The following is a 22,109-nucleotide window of genomic DNA, read 5'->3' as shown; positions in this document are numbered from 1 at the left end:
GTACCAGCAGCAGTGCCGGGCCGCCGCCAAGGGCTTCCTGAAGGTGAGCGGGCGCCGCGGGCACGGGGCTGAGGAGTGCCAGGCTGCAGCGGGGTCAGGTGTGGTTGGGTCCGGTCCCGGGTGGTTGGAGGTGGACCTGACCCCTCTCTGCTGTCCCCAGCTGGGCCTGGAGCGCTTCCACGGCGTCGCAATCCTGGGCTCCAACAGCCCCGAGTGGGTCATCGCTGACTTCGGGGCCATCATGGCCGGGTAAGGGGGTGCCTTCACGCTGCGGGGTGGGATGGGGGCCCGCGCAGGTGCCAGGGGTGCTTGGGTGAGGGGACATGAGCCGGGCCCTGGTGTGGGTGCAGGTTGTGGCCGGCCGAGGGGGCGCCTTGGGCAGGTTGCTGAGTGGCTCTGGAGCAGGTGGGACTGGAGCGGGTGCAGTTGGGCTGATGGGGCATCTCCTTGGGGCCCCTGGTCTCACGCTGCTGCTCTTCCCCACCCCAGGGGCCTGGCAGTTGGGGTCTACAGCACCAGCTCCCCCGAGGCCTGTGGCTACATCGCCGCCAACTGTGAGGCCAACGTGGTGGTGGTGGAGGACAACGCGCAGCTCAGCAAGATCCTGCAGGTAACAGCAGCTATCCCTCCCCAAGGGGGTTATTGCTTCCCTGCCCCCCTAATCCCACAGGGATCGCCCATCCCTTTCCCTCTCACCACAAGGGGTTCATGTCTCCCCTGCCCCCCATGCACAGTCTTCCCCGACTCCCGTACCGGAGCCACCTTCCCTCAGCCCTGCCAAACTCACTTCCCTAGTGTCCTCACTGTCCCATTCCCCATGATGCCCTGCTCCCTGCCTATCCCTTTAGTCCTGTTGTATAGCCATGTGTACCTGGGCTGCTGGTTGCCCCCAATTTTACCCTTACAACCATTGCAGGATCTTATCTACCCCCTGTAAAGAAGTCTCCCTCTCTCTGTTACTCACTTGGGACAAACCAGGTGACCCCTGTATATCCTGCATTTCTTTTTGGTACTGGCTGGTCAATCAGATGACCCAGACAGGTAAAATTCCCAGGGGGAGGGGAGTGCTCTCTCTTCCTCCAGTGGGCATTTTGAAAGCAACAAGCTGTGGTGGTCCAGTAGGGGGCGCTCCTGCGTTGAGCCACCCACCTCACTGCACCCGACCACCTTCCCAGCTCCGAGTGTCTCCCTGGGGGTGCCTCACGTCCAGCCGACCCCCTTCCTGGGGCACACCCACGGGCCTGGGGGCAACACCACCACCAACCAGGGTCTGGACTGATCTGGGACCTGAGCCCTCTGGGAAACACAGGTCTAGTAGTCCTTGGGAGTGCTTGACTCACTGCAAGAACTTGGGGGGTTTCCCTTAGTCCGAAGCACAAATAGTTGTCAGCTGAACCAAGTCAGCCAAACCAAGGGGACCCCAAGGCATAATCTCGACCCTCTCCCAATACGTCTTCTATGCTAGGTAAAAAGGAGAACTTAATTGGTTACAAGGATTAGGTTTGGGATAGGGTACAGGGTAGTGCAATATCAGAGAAATTCCTTAAACCAAACAGTGGCAAACAGTGGCAAGGTAGCCATTGATCATGCATCTGAGGGTCTTTAGCCCCCTCCCAGTCATGTTGGCATTGCTTAGAACAATAGGGGGTTTAAGCCCCCACCCACCCCAAGTGTGTGAGGCCAGTCACATAGGCAGAGAGAGCAGGTTCCCCCCTCCCTCCGGAATGTATCCAGCTCAGGTTACAACTCAGGGTTACCTGAAGCTGTTGAGGCAGAGGTGTCTGCCCTCTGCAGTGACCATGGTAACCAAATTGTCAGCTAGCAGAGTTTGGGGACAGAGATGGCATTTGCCACACAAGCACATACCTCCAGGATCCAGGGAAAAGGCAGGACCTCCAGGATCCAGCTTGGATGATGCTCCTACTGTAAGTAAAAATCTGGAAACTAGCTGGAAGTCTAGGAGTAAGTATAGGCAGATGCATTGTAAAAGGATTATGTCCAAGATTGTAAAAGACTCTGATTGATTATGTTCGCTCAAAGAGTATTCTGACTTCGTGGTACTACCCTCCCGCCCTCCTCCCTGCCCCCCCCCCGATCAATAAAGGTATCCAGTTATGCCTGGCTGAATTCCTGGGGAGAGGGGAGAGGCAGGCCTTTTTGCTCTCTTTGCTTGGCTAGTGAAGTTGGGCTTGGCTTTTTATTTTCCTCTGGTATCTGATGTTATCTTTGGATGCTTTGGGGAGAAAGGAGCACCCCAAAATATTACTGTGGGCAAAGTACCTCAAGGCTTGCACAGTCTATGTGCCCCAGGCTGCACAGAGCCCTACCAGGAACCAATGCCCGGGTGGTAACAGCGTTACCCCATGCTTGCAGGTGTTCTGCAGGAAAGGGGATGGCCGGCTATTGGCTCCCCAGGGGAGACTCCCGAACTGTTTTTGGGCCTGGCACAATGAGGCAGATGGCTCTGCGTAGCAGCGCTCCCTACTGTGTCACCACACCCCCACGTGCCCTCCCCCAACAGGGAGCTTGGGGATGCAGGTCCCATGGGGCACCTGGCACTGGAATGGGGGTGCTGTGGCAGGGCCTTCCCCTGCAGAAGCCACATTGATCCACGTCCCCACAGGTGCAGAAGCAGCTGCCCCACCTCAAGGCCATCGTCCAGTACCGCGACTCACTGGAGGAGAAGAGACCCAATGTGTACACGGTACGAGTCTGTCATGGTGGTCAGGGTAGGCGGCAGCCCCACCTCCCCTGGCCCTGAGTTCCTGTGTGTCCCCTCTCAGTACCCTGCACCACCCCCAGCACCTGTACCCCCCCACACCACAGACCATCCCCGGCTCACCGGTCTCACAGCCTTGCCCTGCCCAGCACAGCCTGCCGGGGTGCTGGTGTGGCCTCTCCAACATCTCATCCTCTGGGGGCCCCTTCACTGTCATCCTAGAGGGACCCTGGCTCCTTCCCCTGCTCCCACTCCAGCACCATTCCCACGGCACCTGCTGGCAGGGGGCAGCGCTCCTTTCCACCTCTCCTCCACCATGGCCTGATCCTGGCTGACCCGTTCCCTGGCAGTGGGAGGAGTTCATGGAGCTGGGGAGGACCGTGCCCGACTCGCAGCTGGACTCCATCATCCGCTCCCAGTGCGTGAACCACTGCTGCACCCTCATCTACACCTCGGGCACCACGGGCACGCCCAAGGGCGTCATGCTCAGCCACGACAATGTGAGTGCTTTTACCTGGGCCCAGCATGGCTGGGTGAAAGGGCAGGGAAGAAGAGTGGGGTGGCCCTGGGTACTGGGTGGCACCTGAGCCAGGCACCTAAGTGCAGGTTACCCAGCATGCTTAATGGTGCATCTTCCTCAGGGTGGGGGGATCCTTCAAGCCATGCCCACACACCAACCTCAGCCACACATGTTGCCAGGGGCTTTCCTGTGGGTTTCAGACACACCTGTGGGGGCTTCAACCTTCCCCTCTGGCTGCATCACCCAGCTCGAGAGCCTGGGCTCCCTGCCTTGGGGCTTATCTAGGCCCCCCGTCATGTCAGTCCCTCATCCATCCCAGCTCATGTCCCCTCTGGAACTGGGTGCAGTTGCCCAGGCCTGTTCACACCCTGTGTCCCAGCTGTCCTGCCCTGGAGGCACCAAGCAACTGAACCCACTTCCTGACCCTGCCTCCCTGAGCACCCAAACGGCTCAGCAGCCCCTGTAGTGGAGTTTGCCGCGTGACTCACTCCACTGCCAGGACTGGGGATCATTTGGCCATTGGACAAGAGCACAGCCCAACTGTGATGAGACTCCTTTGTGCAAGCTTAGATGCAGCGTTAAGGTAGAGCTGCCAGACCCTCAGCGAGGACTTTTCCCCTCCATCCTATGTCCTGGGTGGGTTATTTGCTGCTCCTAGACACTTCCTCTGGTTGGTCTGATTTCACCAGCTTGGTTCACTGGGACTTTGGGAGCTGAACAGCAGTACTTTTATGGAGTGGGAGGGTGCTGCTTAGATGGGATTTCTGTCCTTGGCCACTGTCTTAGCAGAGCCTTGTGTGAGTGGTGCGTGTGCTGATCAGTGCTTCTGCCAGCCAGCGTCCAGCCCAGCCTGCAGCCAGTGCCCTGTTTTCTTTTCACCTTGGTCTGTGCTTTCATGGGCAAGGTTTCTGTTTTCACCTCTTAACACACGTATCTGTTATAGCCAGACCACGGAGAGGACATTGGGCTACCTCAGTCGCTACTAGTAGCACTTGCAGACTGACGTTATGGTGTACTGGGACGATTTATTTTAAGGCCTTCTTTTCAATTCTCTTCTTTCAGGCCTTGGCTCTGCTTCATTTGATCTGGTTTAGCTGTATGTGTTAGTTGCCTGATTTTCTTTGCTGGCCCGGCTAGTTGTGACCTGCATAAAGGCTCACTCTGTGGGCACTCAGAAAGCGGCTTGTGACCACCTGCTTGAGCCACACATCTGTATCTTGGCCCAGGCCCTTGACAGCGATTATACATTGCTGCCTTTCCATGCTCAGTGACCAGGAACACACAAGCCGTTAGTTGGATTCCAGCTAGCTGTCCTCTGATCATCCCAACGGCAGCTGTGGTGGAAACAAGCTGGCAGACAAAGATGACATTAACCACAACCACTGCCTTGTGGATTTCCTTGGGAGAGGTGAAGGCTAAGGGAGTAGATCCTGAAAGAAAATCTGGAGTGGAGCCTCTGCCTCTAAGACAGTTAGGCAATTATTCAGTCTTCTTTCTGGCAGCTCCTACAACATTCCCAGCTCCACTTCATATTTGTTCTATCTTCCCCATGGATAAGTTGGCAAAGTTGAAAGGGTGATGCTAATGCTTTGGCAACTTTTGATTACCTAAGAAATGCCCAGGCTTTTGCTCCCTGGAGAGGTTACTGCAGCTTCACCAACATGGTGAAACAATGGGAGTCAACCGTTACCAGTTATGAGCCATGTACCGATTGGCATACATCCAGGCACCAGGGGTTGTCTCCAAGGTGGGAGAGGTCATCATGCCTCATTAGAAAACTCTTGCGTGCCTCAAACTGGGCAGTCCCCAGCCACTAAGGTATTTTCCCACCACAGTCTGCTGCTTCAGTGGGTGCTTGGAGCTTAGAGAGTCAACTTGAAAGCAAACTGCTATGACACACCACTAGCTACTACAAAAAATGTAAGGAATTGGCTGCCTGAAAGAGAAGAACTAGACCTTTTTCTGGTGTGGTAAACAGCCCGAGGAAATCAGGGAGCACGGTGTTGACTTTGCAGTCAAAACTAAGCTGCTGTTTGCAATACACATCCCAGACAAAGGCTCTGAAAGGTTAATGGTGCTTTGACTCACTACTGTCTCTGGTCCTGTCAGTCTCTGATGTGCATATGCTCCAACTCTCACCACTTCATCCAAATCAAAGGACCACTTCTACCGTGAGCTTAGTGCCTGATTCAATAGTAGTTTTTCTAATGAAAAAATCCTCCTGCTTGGAGACTTCAATGCAGGGCTTGGCACTGAGCGCACTGCCTGGCCTCGTTGTTTGGGCACCAGCGGTGTCGGCAGAATGAATGAAAATGGACATTTCCTTGAGCTACGTTCATGCAATGAGCTATGTATAACAATTTTTTTTCTTCAACGTGAAACTTCAACACAAAGTATTCTGGTGCCACGTATGATCTGGACACTGGCATCAATTTGACCTGATTATCACCCACTCATGAGACTTCCATGATGTAATCATTGTGCAATCTTATCAGAGTGATGCCTGTGATACCAATCACTTATTGGTTTGCACTAAAGTGAAATAGCATCCCAGGAAATTGTACAAGAGGAACAAACTCGCCTTACTATGACTAAATGCCATGCGACTGAAAGCTGAAGACATGTCATCGCAATTCATTAAAACTTTCTCCAGGGCTCTGTCATATCTTAAGCTGTGTAATACTGCTGAAGAGAAATGGGTTCAGCTCAAAGGAGCCATCTATCAAACTGCCTTGGACTCTTGTGGTACCTTGCATCACAGCTCAAATGACTGGTTCAATGAGAACTCATCTGAAATGATCCCACTTATAGAAAAGAAACGGTTAGCTTGTTGCACTTAGAAAGCAGATTTTTAAACCTAGTGCTCTGAAAATTGACACAACATTCAGTTGATGAATAGCAGAAAGGCTTGCTTTAATAACTTCCAGCAAACTACAAAACTAAATAACAGAAAAAGACTCTTTCCTAATATAAAACTAGCTATTGGTCCTTAGTATTATCTTAGCTGCACAGAGATCTTTACCCAATGCAGGCAGGAAGCAGTTTTTGTACAGCCTCAAAGCGTGGATCCTTCACTTGTTGGCTGGATGGCAGGATGGCTTGGTCTGGACTGCACACACCATGCTGACAAATCTGCTTAGTTTTTATACTGTTTAATTGTACAGCTTCAAAGCATTTTTACTTGATGGTTGGCTGATTGGAGTCCAAACAAACAGGGAAGAAAAGGCTGATCATTCATCATAACGCAACTGTTAATTGCCTGGCTCCTGTTCTGGATTTGTCTAGGTGTGAAGACTGTGGGGGGGTTTTTTCTGCAGCCCCTGCAGCCATAGGTCAATTTACAGGTGATGGGTGTGATGGTCCAACAGGATCCTTAGAGGTGTCACCAAACCTGTTTGGGGGTATTTGTTTGTCAATGGGGCACATTTGCAGTAGCTTGTATGGGTGATGGTCTGTTTACCAAACTCCAGACATGAATGGTTCAGACATTTTAACACCTTGCACTTGGATGCTTGTTGGGAGAAATGTGAGCAGGGTGTGTTTGTTATGTACAGGGCATCCCTTCCTGTACCTTTTACAAGTTTCTCTTGAAAGGCATATTTATTTAGTCTTTGTTTTCTTTAGCTGCCAAGTCAATTGAAATGCATATGTAGTTACCTTGCCTTCACTGGCTCAGCCTTTCCTTTGGCTCTCTTAGGTACACACACATGTGATGAGTGGGTCAGGTGTCTGCCAACAATTTTAACCACTTTTATTATTTTATGGCATGGGTCTGGTATTGGGTACCACACTGTCTTGATGCCTAATGGGTTGCAAGCCATTAGCGGAGTTTGATTCTCTTGTGGCAGTCTTGTTACCACAATCCAGTCTTGCCCCAGCCATTGTCTTGTACACCGTCCAGGCTTTCACAGGTTTCATATGCAGCAAGCTCTCCTTAAATATAAGTGTGACCTTAGCCACTCCAACTGGGAGGCGCTTCAAGAGATCTGACAAAAGGTTAAACGTATAGCGATATGGTGTGCAACGATTATTGGCTACAACTGTGCAAAAGTATCCAAAAAGCTGCTGACTGAGGTGACGTGCAAGCAATTTATGGTGGCATCAGGAAAGCTCTTAGACCTGTTCCGAGGAAGACAGCCCCTTTAAAATCTTCCACAGGCAAAATCATCAATGACTACAATAAGCAGATGAATCAATGAGCTGAACATTATTCAGATGCTCTACTCTCGTGAAAATGTGGTTATGACTTTGTTCTCAATGTGCTTGATGACCTCTCAACCCTGACAGTGCTTGACCATGACCCTACCATAGATGAAGCACAAAAAGCCATTGATCAGCTTGCTTGTGGTAAAGCCCCTGGTGTGGACTGCATACTTGCTGGAGTTAAATCCATCCTCCTCTTCCACCTGCACAAATTAATATGTCTGTATTGAAGAGAAGTTCCTCAAGACAAGAAGGAAGCAAGCATAGTCACTCTGTGCAGAAACAAAGGTGATAGGAGTGATTGCAATAACTATCATGGTATATCCTTACTTTGCAGCATTGGGAAGCTGTTCACCAAAGTCACCCTGCTTAGACTGCAGACCCTGGCAGACAGTCTACTCTGAGCCTCAATGTGGTTTCAGATCCAGTAGATCCACGATGGATATAATATTCTCCTGGAGACAGCTACAAGAAAAGTGGCATGAACAAAGGACATTTCTGTATGTAGCATTTATAAATCTCACCAAAGCTTTTGATATTGTCAGCAGAGATGGTTTGTTCATATCCTGAAGGCGAGTGGCTGCCCTCCTAAGCTCCTGTGCATCATCAAGTCCTTCCACATCAGTATGCATGGAACAGTGCTGCTTGATGGGTCACATTTGGAAGATCTGAAATGAAGGGAAGTGTCAAAGAGGGCTGTGTCCTAGCTCTGACACTTTTCAGCATTTTCTTCACTGTCCTACTCAAATATGCATTCAGTGGCTGTTCAGAAGAAGTATACCTTCGGACCGGATCCAACGGGAAACTCTTTAACCTTGCTCATCTCTAACAGAAAATGGAAACCCGAGAAGTTTTTGTCAATGAAATACTCTTTGCCAATGATGCAGCAATTGTTAGTCATTCAGAAGCAGGATTGAAAAGGCTCATGGATCACTTTTCTTGTACTTGTGATGATTTCAGTCCTACCATTAGGCTAAAGAAGACAGTAGTCATGGGTCAACAAGTTGACCACCCTCCCGAAGTTAGAATAATTGATGAAAGCCTGAAACTGGTTGAAAAATTCACTTACTTGGGCTCCACTATATCACTAAATCGTGGCTTGGAAGCCAAAATTACCACTTGCACTGGAAAGGCAAGCAATGCTATGGCTAAACTTCAAAAGAGAGTTTGGAAAAACAGAATGCTCACTCTGTCAATAAAGATGTCTGTCTACAGTGCTTCCATACTTAGCTCTCTATTGTGCAAAAGGCAGCGAAACACAGACTCCTTATGCTAAGGAAGAAAGAAAACTGAACAGTTTCTATCTTTGCTGTCCCTGCTGTATCCTGGACATAACATGGAGTGACAAAATCTCCAACTTCACTGTTCTGGAACTAGCCAAGATACCCAATATGTTTGTGCTCCTGAGACAGAGACCCCTCCGTTGGTTTGAACATGGGAATCGTATGCGTGATAACCAAAACTCCAAGAGCATACTCTTCAGTGAGCTGGTCACTGGCAAATGTCAGCTTGGATGGCCCAAACTCCATTTGGTTGATGTCTGCAAAAAACCCTTTGTGGGCTGCACATTGATGGCCAGCACTAGGAATCAATCACTTCAGACTATTGTGAGTGGAAAGTTGCCATAAAGCAAGGCCTACGTCACTTCGAGATGGAGAGAGTCAGTGATGAGAGAGAAGACACATCAGACAGAGGCAAGACAAGATGCTACTTGACATGCCAGTAGAAGCTCGACCGAGTTTGTACGTGCAACTTGCTGGAGGATCTGCTTGTCGCACATTGGACTCCTCAGCCACTCACGAAGCTGTGACAGTACCCTTTAACACACCTAAGACACAATCTCTATGGTCTCCTGAGATTAATGGCTGCAAATGATGAGGCTTATCATTAATCAGCCCCTGTCATCATGTTACACAAATTGCCAATTGCTCAAATCACGAGTGAGGCTTTATGAGGGAGGATAAGGCAAGATGCTGCATTTATTGATTAAGTGCTTAATACACGCAGACACACATCACATTCATACCCCAATTTCTGTTCTGCACTGGTATACATTACCAGTCTTATCAGTACTCGGATCAACTCAGTGGCCATCCAAGTTGATCACAAGTAGGAGCTGGGCTCCTGCCGGTCCATCTCATCAGACCGACCAATGCTCCACGATGACATGCAGAACAAGACCCAAAATCGATATGTCTTGCCCTATCTTTTATAGCCTTTTCAATTTACCCAGTCCTCTGGGCTTCGCTGTGTTATCACTGTGTTCTTCCTGGAAGGTCATTGCCGCTGTTCTCTTGCTGTTCAGGGGCAGATTCTTCTTGTCTGGTCTTTTATCTGTCTGCATTCTTCAGCCAGTCACTAGCTGATGTTTTCCTTTTCCACAAACACACTCTCACCCATACAGGATACAAAAGAGTAAAAGGTTGAGCACTTATGACAAGCTACAGAGCAATACAATATGGCGTTTCTTAAGGAAATGCAAAACTCAAGAAAATATAAAAGATTAAAAGCAGTAGGCAAAAAGTCTATTTGTATAACAGTCATGGTGTTCCAGGTACTGAGCATGTCTGAAGCTTGCACAGGGCCTAGACCAGTGTCTCAGGAGTAGCCACACTGGAAGACACAAGAAATCGATTCCAGCTCTTCTGAGGTCCAGTGAGCACCTGTCCCAGTGCAGACTGGGTGCTGGGGACCCAGGGAGACACACAGGGATGCAAAGGGCCAGGCTGTAGCTCCTGTGTGCCAGAGGGACTGGGGTGGGATGGGAGCTGGCTGTGCCCTGAGAGCAGGCCCATGTGTTGCTTGGGCCCAGTCTCTGCAGCCAGACTGGGCTCTCCTGGCCACAGCTTGTGGCATGTTGGCCATGCAGCACGCCAGCCCTAGCAGGTGAGGTAGAGGCCATCATCTTGGCCTGATATTGGGTTAGTGTTAAGTGATGCCCTAACCACTGCAGGTGTCGTGGGAGGCCAAGATGCTGAAGGAGGTGCTGGGGCTTCAGGTTCAGGAGGTCTTTATCAGCTACCTGCCCCTGAGCCACGTTGCCGCGCAGATCGCAGACCTCTGGCTGCCCATGTGCGTGGGGGGTACCACCTGTTTCGCTCAACCCAACGCACTAAAGGTAATGGGGACCAGACTGGAAGGTGCTAGTGGGAGGATGCAGGGGGTAGTGGGCACAGAGTTAGCAGCCCCTGTTGGACTTCCCAGCTGATCTCTGCCTAGCCAGGGACCCCAAGGTCAAGGGCCACTGTCTCAGCAGCAGCTCCAGAGAGGTGACTTGCTGCTTGCTGAGACATCCCCCCGCCTCTTCCCTCACCACTCCACAGTTATCCTCTGTCACCACTGCCCCCCAGATCTGGCCCTCCCCCAGGAACCACAGGTCCCACATGAGGATTGCCTGTGGAACCTAAAGCCACGAGGATAGCACCTAGTCCAAGCACCTAGTCCAAGCTCCGTGCCACATGCTGATTATTGCTCCCAGTTCTCTGCCATTGCCCCTGCCAAAGCTGCACAATATCCTTCCTGAAGCCATTCGGTGCCTTGCCCAGAACCCTTCGGGGTGTTCAAGCCCCATTCCAAACCAACACTTCTCTCATCACTGGAAGGCTTCTTCCTCGCTCTGTGTTGAATTTGTTTCTGACCAGTCTGTGCTTGTTCCTCCCTAAGCCTGTGCTGCTCTTTCACTACCTGACTCTCCCCCGCCCTGCTCTGCCCCCCACCCAGCCGTTCAGAGCCGATCACATCCCCCAACCCCCGTGCTGTCGGGTAGAAAAGCTGAGCTCTGTTCACTTCTGCGTGGATGGGTTCTCTCTCCTGCTGCCTGTCCCGGGCACTCTTCTCCACCCCTGGGCAAGGCTAAAGGCCCTGGACCTGAACGTGGGTGACAGAACTGCAGCCTGTTTGCAATGGGGTCTTCTTGGTGCCTTACACTGATTCCCTCCCCCTGTCTGCTAAAATACCCCTCCAGCATGCCCTGCCATCACACTGAAGGGATCTCCTGTGCTCATCCAGCCCAGTCCTCTACCTGAGGCAGATCATCCCTGTCCAGGTCATCCCATACAAACCATAATGTAGACTCTCCACAAGACGACTGTCAGTCCTAACACAACACAGACCTAACCCCTAACCTGCCACAGGGAAAGCAGGGGGACTGTGGCAGCCAATGTCCTGCTGCTGTAAAGGTTTCATATAGTTCATAGACATTAGGGCTGGAAGGGACCTCGGAAGATCATCGAGTCCAGCCCCCTGCCCAAAGGGCAGGAAGTCAGCTGGGGTCATAGGATACCAGTAAGATAAGCATCCAGATTCATCTTGAAAGTGTTCAATGAAGGCGCTTGAACCACCTCCGGTGGCAGGCTGTTCCAGACCTTGGGGGCTCGGACAGTAAAGAAATTCTTCCTTATGTCCAGCCTGAAACGGTCTTGAAGTAGTTTGTGACCATTCGACCTCATCATCCCTTGGGGCGCTCCGGTGAACAAACGTTCCCCCAGATGCTGGTGGTCACCCCTGATAAACTTGTAGGTGGCCACCAGATCACCCCTGAGCCTGCGCTTTTTCAGGCTAAAGAACCCCTGAGGTTGTTAATATATACTCAAGAGCCCCCAGGTAGAAGCCATGCCCCTCACTACAGAGGAAGGCCCAGTGCATGCTAATCAGACCTGGGTATAAAATTCCTTTTGACCCCAAACATGATGATCAGCTTGACCCTGAGCAGAGGAGTAGGACCCTCTAGCCAGGAACCTCCAGGTTTAAGTGTCAGCAGGAGCACTGGCACAGCCCAGTCCCCATCCCCTGGCTGGGCTGCAGCCAGCAGCCAGCGCCTCTGAGGAAGGCCTAAAAACCCCCTGAGACATGGAGCAGAAAGGGGGAAAGGGGCAACCAGCACAGCCCAGAAGCCTGGAAAATCCCCATAGTAGAATACAGGTATCGCGTTGCCTAAAGCATGCCTGCCTGGAGGCTGTCCACCCTCTCCTTAAACACCAACAGTGCTGGAGAGTCCACAGCTTCCCTGGGCATCTATTTCATTTCCTCCCTGCCCTAACACTTTCTAAATGCTCAATATTCTCCAAGGACAGACCAGCCAGCCTCACCTCAGTCCCTGGAAAAGCCATGGAGCAGGTCCTCAAGGAATCCATTTCTAAGCACTTGGAGGAGTAGAAGGTGATTAGATTTCATAGACATTATAGATTTCATAGATTTCATAGATATTAGAGCTGGAAGGGACTTCAGAAGATCATTGAGTCCAGCCCCCCTGCCCCCGGGGCAGAAAGTCAGCAGGGGTCATAGGATCCCAGCAAGATAAACGTCCAAATGTCTCTTGAAGGCGTTCAAGGTAGGCGCTTGAACTATTTCTGGCAGCAGGCTATTCCAGACCTTGGGGGCTCGGACAGTAAAGTTCTTCTATATGTCCAGCCTGCAACAGTCATGAAGGAGTTTGTGACCGTTAGACTTTGTCATCCCTTGGGGCGCTCTGGTGAAGAAACGTTCCCCCAGATGCTGGTGGTCACCCCGATAAACTTGTAGGTGGCCACCAGATCACCCCTGAGCCTGCGCTTCTCCAGGCTAAAGAGCCCCAGGGCTCTCAGCCTGTCATCGTAGGGTCTGCTTCCCTGACCTCTGACCATGTGCGTGGCTCTTCTCTGGACTCTCTCAAGCTTCTCCACATCCTTTTTGAATTGTGGAGCCCAAAACTGGACCCAGTACTCCAGCTGCGGCCTCACCAAGGCCGAGTACAATGAGAGAATGATGTCCCAGGATTTGCTTGAGAAGCATCTATGGATGTAAGCCAGCGTTTTACTTGCTTTACTAGCTACAGCATCACATTGAAGGCTCATGTTCATCTTGTGGTCAGTCATGACCCCCAAGTCCCTTTCGTCCATAGTGCTAGCCAGCACAGCACCCTATAAGCATGCTGCAGGTTTTTCTTCCCAAGGTGGAGAACCTTGCATTTTTCAGTGTTAAACACCATCAGGTTCTCATCCACCCATTTCCTGCACCTGTCAAGGTCAGCCCAGATCACCTTCCTGCCCTCAGGTGTGGAGACTTTACCCCAGAGTTTGGTGTCGTCAGAGAACTTGGCCAGTCCACTTCTGATACCAATGTCCACATCATTAATGAAGATGTTGAATAGTGTTGGCCCAAGGCCGGAGCCTTTAGGGACCCCACTGGTCACAGCTCACCGCAATGATTGACTTCCATCAATCACCACCCTCTGGGTTCTACTGCGGAGCCAATTCCCCAGCCAGTGATTCGTGGTGTGGCCGAGGCCGCAGTTAGCCAGTTTTGCCAAGAGGTGATCATGGGATACCAGATCAAAGGCTTTTTAAAGTCAAGATATATGACATCAATCTCTTCTCCCTTGTCCAGGTGATAGGTCACCTGGTCATAAAAGGAAATAAGATTAGTCAAGCGAGACCTACCCACAACAAACCCGTGCTGGCTATCCCTCAGGATGTTGCCGTCAGACAGTCTGTTAAGAATGGCCTCTTTGATCATCTTTTCTAAGACCTTCCCCAGGATAGAGGTCAGGCTGATGGGCCTGTAGTTTGCCGAATCCACTTTCCTCCCTTTCTTGAAGATAGGCACCACATTGGCCTTCTTCCAGTCTTTGGGCACTTCACCAGAGTGCCAGGAGCTCTCGAAGATCCATGCCGGGGGCTGAGCTATGATGCTCGCCAGCTCCTTGAGAACCCTGGGGTGTAAACTGTCAGGGCCTGCTGACATGAAGGTGTGCAGCCGCTCAAGGTGTTCCTTCACAAGGTCAGCATTGATGGAGGGTAAGGACTGTCCCTCACCCGGGCCTTCCTGTCCCATAATGGGCAGCGGTTTCCCATGGGACTGGTGAAAGACCACCACAAAGTACCCATTTAGTAAGTTGGCTTTTCCCAGAGCGTTGGTTGTCAGTTGTCCCATGTGGTTTAGCAGGGGTTCAATGTTGCCCTTGCTTTCCCTTCAGCTCCTCACATATCTGAAAAATGACTTTTTATTATCCTTAATCCTTAATACTTGTAGCTATTTGGAGTTCAGTCACAGCCTTGGCTTTCCTGGTTCGCTCTCTGCAGGTCTGGACCAGAGCAGAGTATTCCTCCTTGGAGGTGGATCCAGTCCTCCATCCTTTGTAGGTCTGTCTTTTTAGATGCAGGTCCGCCAGTTCCCTGGAGAGCCAAGGGGACTGCTGTGCCCTTTTGCTGCCTTTCTTCCGAGACAGGATAGACTTTGCTTGCGCATCCAGAATTGTTCCCTTGAGAAGCAACCACTCTTCCTGAGCTCCCCTCCCCTTTGGGTTACGGCCTTTTAGGGTCTCACTGACAAGCCTCTGAGCTTGTCAAAGTCAGCTTTCCTGAAGTCAAGGACTTCTGTATTGCTGACTGACTTGCCAGCTTTACAGCAGATGGTGATGTTGATCAGCTTGTGGTCACTGTCACCCAGCTTCCCTTCAATCGTTAGGTCACTAATTAAGTTGTCCCCCATTGCCAGTACCAGGTTGAGCAGCACTTTACCTCTCATCAGCCCATAGACTTCCTGCTTCAGATAGAGCTCATCCACACATGAGAAAAAGCTTAGCAACCATTCAGATTTGGCACGAGATGTCTGGGTAGTTGAAGGAACAGTCAGCGTGGATTCACCAGGTAGGGGCAAGTCATGCCTGACCAACCTGATTGCCTTCTATGATGAGATGACTGGCTCTGTGGGTGTGGTGTACCTGCTTTTAGCAAGCCTTTTGATATGGTCTCCCACAGTATTCTCACAGGAAAGCTAAGGAGGGATGGGCTGGATGAATGGACTGTGAGGTGGACAGAAAACTGCCTACAGCATCAGGCTCAGGGGATAGTAATCAATGGCTCAATGTCAAGTTGGAAGCTGGTATCAAGTGGAGTGCCCCAGAGGTCAGTCCTGCAGCCAGTTTTGTTCAATGTCTTTATGAGCGAACTGGAAGAAGGCATATAGTGCCAAGTTTGCAATGAACACCAAGCTGGGGGTGTAGTAGATATGTTGGAGGGTAGTACTTAGATTCGGAGTGACCTAGACACATTGGAGGATTGGGCCAAAAGAAATCTCATAAAGTTCAACAAGGACAAGTGCAAAGTCCACTTAGGACTGAACAGTGCCATGCACTGGTACAGGCTGGGGGCTGACTGGCTGAGCAGCACCTCTGCAAAAAAAGGACCTGGGAGTGACTGGGGACAAGAAGCTAAATATGAGCAAGCAGCGTGCCCTTGTTGTCAAGAAGGCTAATTGCATGCTGGGCTGCAATGGTAAGAGTATTGCCAGCAGGTCAAGGGAATTGTTTATTTTCTTCTATTCAGCACTATTCTATCCAAGCCCAAAGCGTGACAATCCCCACATGGATCAAAGGGGGCAAGACTGCTCAAAAGCCCCCATGGCTCACCAAAAGCATCCACAAATGCCTCAAAGCCAAAAAGGAGGCATACACCTAATGGAAGGGAGGGGCCCAAGGAGAATTATACCTCCTTGGCTCGAGATTGTAGGGGGGCTATTAGGAAGGCTAAGGCAGAGATGGAACTGGGACTAGCAACCCGGATCAAAGATAACAAGAAGTCCTTTTTTAAATACATAGGGGGTAAAAAGAAGGTGCCAAATAATGTGGGGCCTCTGCAGGACATGCTTGGTAATCTGGTGGTCACACCAGATGACAAAGATAATCTCTTTAACAGATTCTTAGCTTCCATTTTTCTGAGCAGGGACAGGGACTTCCCCCTCACTGGGACCCAGGGGAGGCGCGCCCAGGCCTAGGGTCAGTGAGGATCTAGTCAGGGAACTTCTGGTGGAACTGGATGTGTTCAAATCAGCAGGTCCTGATGGTCTCCACCCCCGAGTGCTGAGGGAATTAGCAGAGGTCATTGTGGGATCCCTGGCATGGCTTTATGAGCACTCATGGTGCTCTGGCAAGGTGCCTGATGCCTGGAAAAGGGCCAATGTGGTCCCCATTTTCAAAAAAGGGAGGAAAGAGGACCCAAGAAACTATAGGCCCATTAGTCTTACCTTGGACCTGGGGAAGCTTTTTGAGAGAATTATCCAGGCGCACATCTGCGAGGGGCCAGCAGAGGAGATCATGCTTAGGGGCAACCAACATGCATTCATTCGAGGCAGGTCCTGTCAGACCAACCTGGTGGCCTTCTACGACCAGGTCACAACATCCTGGGATGCAGGTGTCGCAGTCAACGTCGTCTTCCTGGAATTTAGGAAGGCCTTCAACACTGTCTCTCACCCTGTCCTCTTTAAAAAATAAGGCATCTGTGGTGTCGACGCCTACACAGTCAGATGGGTCGCTAATTGGCGGAGGGCTGCACCCAGAGAGCGGTGGTGGACAGGTCATTTTCGACCTGGAGAGATGTGAGCAGTGGGGTTCCCCAGGGCTCGGTCCTCGGGCCTGCACTGTTCAACATCTTCATCAGTGACTTGGAAGAGGGGTGAAAAGCACCTTGTTCAAGTTCACAGATGACACTAAGATGTAGGGGGAAGTGGGCAAGCTAGAACAGAGGGACAGGCTACAACTAGATCTCAACAGGTTACAGAGGTGTGGGGAATGAAAATAGGATGGGTTTCAACACTGACAAGTGCAAGGTGCTGCACCTGGGGAGGAAGAACCAGCAGCACACCTACAGGCTGGGGAACTCCCTTCTTGTCAGTGCAGAGGCAGAAAAGGATCTTGGAGTCATTATAGATGAACATGGGCTGTCAATGTGGGGATGCAGTCAGTAAGGCTAACCGCACCTTGTCATGCATCCACAGATGCATCCTGAGTAGGTCAAGGGAGAAGATCCTCCCCTTCTATGCAACACTGGTCAGGCTGCTGCTGGAGTACTGCGTCCAGTTCTGGGCGCCGCACTTCAGGAGGGATGTGGACAGCATGGAGAGGGTGCAGAGGAGGGCCACTCTTTGATTGAGCTGGTACATGACACAATCCTCAGCATATTTCAGATCAGTAATGGAGGTGCTGGTTATCTAGAACTTGGAACGTAATTGGTTGATGGTAAGGAGATTCCCGTCCATGCAATACTGAATGCTGACTCCAGATGGAAGTGTATCAGCAGTGAGAGACAGAACAGCTACAATGTAGATGGAAGAGAGAGTTGGTGCAATTGCACATCCTTTCTTGACTCCAGTTCTAATAGCAAAGGGGTCCATTCCCATGTCATTGCTTAAGACAATTGTTACTGTGTTGTGAAAGAGACTGGGAATGGTAACATAGTTCTGTGGGTATCCAGATCTCATCAGGCTCTTTCTTGGGGCTTCTTTGTAAATCAGGGGTGGGCAATTATTTTGCTCACAGGCCTTACAGGCAGTTATGGGGAGCTGCTGCGGGCCTGTCAGGCACAGGGTGGTTCAGGGCAGTGTGCACAGGTACTAGCTGATCTACTCCACCGGGCTGAGTCCGGGGTGGACTGGGGTTGGGGCACCATGTGTGGGTCCCCACCAGTACTGCAGTATCACCACTTAGGAGACCTAAAAAGGCAGTCCAGCTGCCAAGCCACCCCAACCCCACTGTGTGCCCAGGGAGCGGCAGGATGCACCACAGGACAGACTACACCTGGGCCAGGTGGGACCAAGGGACCCACTGCAGGCTGGACAAAGTCCCTCCGCAGGCCAGATTTGGTCCACAATCTTTATTCAGCCCACCCTGCTGTACATTGAATCCCAGGCCTTAGTCAGGTCAATGAAGGCCATGAAATACCTCGGTCTTGCAGCTGTCTAGCAGCACAGATGGTGTCTGTTGTACCTGAGTGGTCTGAACCCATGCTGACACTTGGGTAGAAACCCTTCAGTGGGGCAAGTGAGTCTATCGAGGAGAAGGCAGCTCTGAACGGGAGCACAGCACCACAATAACTGCTGCAGTCTAATCTATCTCCTTCCTTGAATACAGAAATGATTCTGGCATCTCTCAAGCCATTGGGAATATGTTCATGTTTCTGGATTTTCCTAATAACATGTCATTTGTAAGAGAGCTTTTATCCACCTTGCTTCTAAATTGAAGCTCCAGGCCCACATGCGTTGTTGCTCACATGCTTAATGGATTCCAGACATAGGAGCTTGAAAGACAGCTCTTTCGCTGCGTGTTGGTGGTGGAGCTGTCTTTAGGGAGTGGTGTTCCATCCTTGGACCTCAGCACAGCAGCTTCTGCAGTGATCGGCCCAAAGACCGCTTTGGTTCCACTGAAGAAACTATGTGTGTCGCAGCTGTCAGCAGACTTTCAAATCTCTTTTGCTCTGTCCTCCCCCCACCTGTTCTTTCCCTCTCCAGTTTTCCTCTGGGTCTTGGCTTTCAAGTGATGAGAGCTGTCTTGCTCCTGTTTGGAGCTGATGTCATTCTGCCGGACTTTGAAGGCTCTCATAGATTTCATAGATTTCATAGACATCAGGGCTGGAAGGGACCTCGGAAGATCATCGAGTCCAGCCCCCCGCCCAAAGGGCAGGAAGTCAGCTGGGGTCATAGGATCCCAGCAAGATAAGCATCCAGTTTCATCTTGAAGGTGTTCAATGAAGGCGCTTGAACCACCTCCGGTGGCAGGCTGTTCCAGACCTTGGGGGCTCGGACAGTAAAGAAGTTCTTCCTTATGTCCAGCCTGAAATGATCTTGAAGTAGTTTGTGACCATTCGACCTCATCATCCCTCGGGGCGCTCTGGTGAACAAACGTTCCCCCAGATACTGGTGGTCACCCCTGATAGACTTGTAGGTGGCCATCAGATCACCCCTGAGCCTGCGCTTTTCCAGGCTAAAGAGCCCCAGGGCTCTCAGCCTGTCGTCGTAGGGTCTGCTTCCCTGACCTCTGATCATGCACGTGGCTCTTCTCTGGACTCTCTCAAGCTTCTCCACATCCTTTTTGAATTGTGGAGCCCAAAACTGGACGCAGCACTCCAGCTGCGGCCTCACTAAGGCCGAGTACAAGGGGAGAAAGACGTCCCGGGATTTGCTTGACTATAAGGATGCTGCGGGTTTTTTTTCCCAAGGTGGAGAACCTTGCATTTATCGGCGTTGAACACCATCAGATTCTCGTCCGCCCACTTGCTGAGCCTGTCCAGGTCAGCCTGGATAACCTGCCTGTCTTCTGGTGTGGATGCTTTGCCCCAAAGTTTGGTGTCATCGGCGAACTTGGCCAGTTCTGATCGCTTCTGACTCCAGTGTCCACATCATTAATGAAGATGTTGAACAGTATGGGTCCAAGGACAGAGCCTTGGGGGACCCCACTGGTCACAGGACACCACGATGAGTGACTTCCATCGATTACTACCCTCTGGGTCCGACCCCGGAGCCAATTTTCCAGCCAGTGGATCGTGGAGGACCCAAGGCGACAATTGGCCCGTTTCTCCAAGAGGCGATCATGGGACACCAGATCGAAGGCTTTTTTGAAGTCAAGATATATGACATCAATCTCTTCTCCCTTGTCCAGGTGATAGGTCACCTGGTCGTAGAAGGAAATGAGATTGGTCAAGCAAGACCTACCCGCAACAAACCCATGCTGGCTATCTCCTTTTTCTGTCAGTGAGAGCTGGAGTTTCCCTATCATTCTTGTCAAACCAGTCCTGATGTTCCTTTATGGAGAATCCTAGAGCTGCTTCACACACTTCCTGCATGCTCACACACGCTTCCCACTGTGGCAGAAAGCCACCTTTGTTTCTCCCCACAAAAACTCTGCTCTGTGACAATAGTGATTAGGATGGGCCCAGCAGAGGGTACATACCTTTACCCTATCTCTTTGGGTAACCTGAGCTGGATACATTCCTGATGGAGGGGGGAAACCTGCTCCCTCTGCCTACGTGACTAGCATCACATACCTGGGTGAGGAGCTTCCTTCCTGGTGGGCTAGAGTCTGCCCGACAACTAGTGATGTATTTCAAATTGGTTGGCTAACAGCCAACAGGTGCTGACCTCCATTGGACCAGGTAAATGAGGTCACAAGGGCTATATAAATTAAGGACTGCCCAGGAGTAGGAGAGCCAGCAGCCATGAGGGATACTCAGAGACAAAGAAGAGCTGCACCATCTGAAACTTGCTCTATCTCTCAAAACTTGTGATCAAGGGATGGCTTGCCTCCAGAGGGAATCTCCAACAGCCTCTGGATGGTACTTGTGAGTAACCTAACTGAGATCCAACTAGATATACAGCTTGCAGTAACTCAGATGTGAGATCAAAGGCTACCCCAGCCACAGGAGTTTGCTCGATGGGATTTCTCTGATATTGCTCTACCCTGTACCCTATTCTAACCCTACCCTCTGTAACCAGTAAAGTTCTCCTTTGTACCTAGTGTGGGAGACTTATTGAGGGGTGGGTTTAATTATGCCTAGGAGGCCCCTTGGGTCTGTGGACTAAGGGAGACTATCCTTTTTGGCCCCCGACTTGGGGAAGTGCCCCAAGTTCTTGTACTGGGTAGAGTACACAGGACCCAGACAGTCCCTTCTCAGGGTGGTGGCAGCACACGTTACCCCCGGGCTCAGTGGTGGGGCTCAAAAGGGGGTCTGCCAGGGTTTAGGCACCCCTGGAGAGACACGTGGAGTCCGGAAGGTAGGCGAGCACAGTGAGGTGGAATGAGCCATTGAGCCATGCAGGACCTCCCCCTACTGGCCCGCCACACCCACATACATACACATGCTTCCTACACACTCACACACACTTCATATACACAAATTCAACAAGCTGCTTTAGGCATTGTTCCTTCCTCACCAAGGCTTTCCCCACTCCTCCTCCCGACGGCTGCCCTGTCTGCTGCCTCTGCTGGTCACAGGCAGAGAAAGGCTCTGACCAGCCTAGGGTCCAACCTGTGCCCCCCTGAAATGTCCATAACTAGGCTGTTGGTGCTGTCCTCGCAGTGTGCTGGGGTGATGTTGGAGGGGCCCAGTCTGCCTGTCGCATGTCAGCATCTGCCTAGCAGTAGTCTCTGGAGTCAGCTTCCCTGTCCACCTTGTCACCCTCCTTTTCTTAACCTGTCTGTCCTGCACCCCACCAGTCCCCCTAAGGCCCAGCTGCTGGATGCCTCGCACTGGCCCTGTCTGGACTTGCCCAGGGGTCACTGCAGAGCTGCAGCCCCAGAAAGGGCAGGGAGTGCAGAAGGGTCTGGCCCTCACAGAGCACAGCCCCTCACTGAGGCCAGGACCAGAGCAGGGGTCCCCAGGGGAGGGGCACCAGCTTTGCCTGTGGGTGTGTGGGCTGCCAGGGCCCCCCAGCCTGTGCCCCTTTCCCTTGACTCTGCTTGTTGTGTGCACCCAGGGCTCCCTGCTCCCCACGCTGAAGGAGGTGCGCCCCACATTCCTGTTCGCAGTGCCCCGTGTGTGGGAGAAGATGGAGGAGAAGCTCAAAGCCACCTTCAGCCAGTCATCCCTGGTCAAGAGAAAGCTGGTGGAGTGGGCACGGGGCATCGGGCTGCAGGCCAGCTACAGCCGCCTGGACGGGTGAGTCAGAGCAGTCCGGGGCACCATCAGAGTGAGTGCAGAGGGCAGCGCAGGGGGGCACAGGGCAGACAGGACATGCGTGTTGGGTCGCAGGAGCCTGGTGGCATGCAGCAGCCATGTGAACATCTGACGCAGGCTGTCACAGATTCATAGATTCATAATGCTAGGGTCGGAAGGGACCTCAATAGACCATCGAGTCCGACCCCCTGCATAGGCAGGAAAGCGTGCTGGGTCTAGATGACACCAGCCAGATGGGTATCCAACC

The 22,109-nt window shown here is 51.6% G+C and overlaps 1 protein-coding gene across 1 annotated transcript in view; it reads left to right on the top strand.

The window, feature by feature from the left end:
* Positions 1–160: 160 nt before the first annotated feature.
* The window catches only part of LOC102369606 (long-chain-fatty-acid--CoA ligase ACSBG2-like), a 27,504-nt gene continuing 5,555 nt past the window's right edge, over positions 161–22,109 (top strand). Inside the window, exons 1-6 of the mRNA XM_025193475.1 lie at positions 161–249; positions 490–610; positions 2,624–2,704; positions 3,070–3,219; positions 10,396–10,560; positions 21,663–21,844. Coding sequence (XP_025049260.1) covers positions 242–249; positions 490–610; positions 2,624–2,704; positions 3,070–3,219; positions 10,396–10,560; positions 21,663–21,844 — 707 coding nt within the window. The 5' untranslated portion in view covers positions 161–241. The remainder of the gene's footprint in view (positions 250–489; positions 611–2,623; positions 2,705–3,069; positions 3,220–10,395; positions 10,561–21,662; positions 21,845–22,109) is intronic.

Source organism: Alligator sinensis, unplaced genomic scaffold (assembly GCF_000455745.1).
Source record: "Alligator sinensis unplaced genomic scaffold, ASM45574v1 scaffold206_1, whole genome shotgun sequence".
Lineage (NCBI taxonomy): Eukaryota > Metazoa > Chordata > Crocodylia > Alligatoridae > Alligator > Alligator sinensis.
The sequence above is the reverse complement of the archived record's forward strand: the minus strand, read 5'-3'. Positions and strand labels throughout refer to the sequence as shown.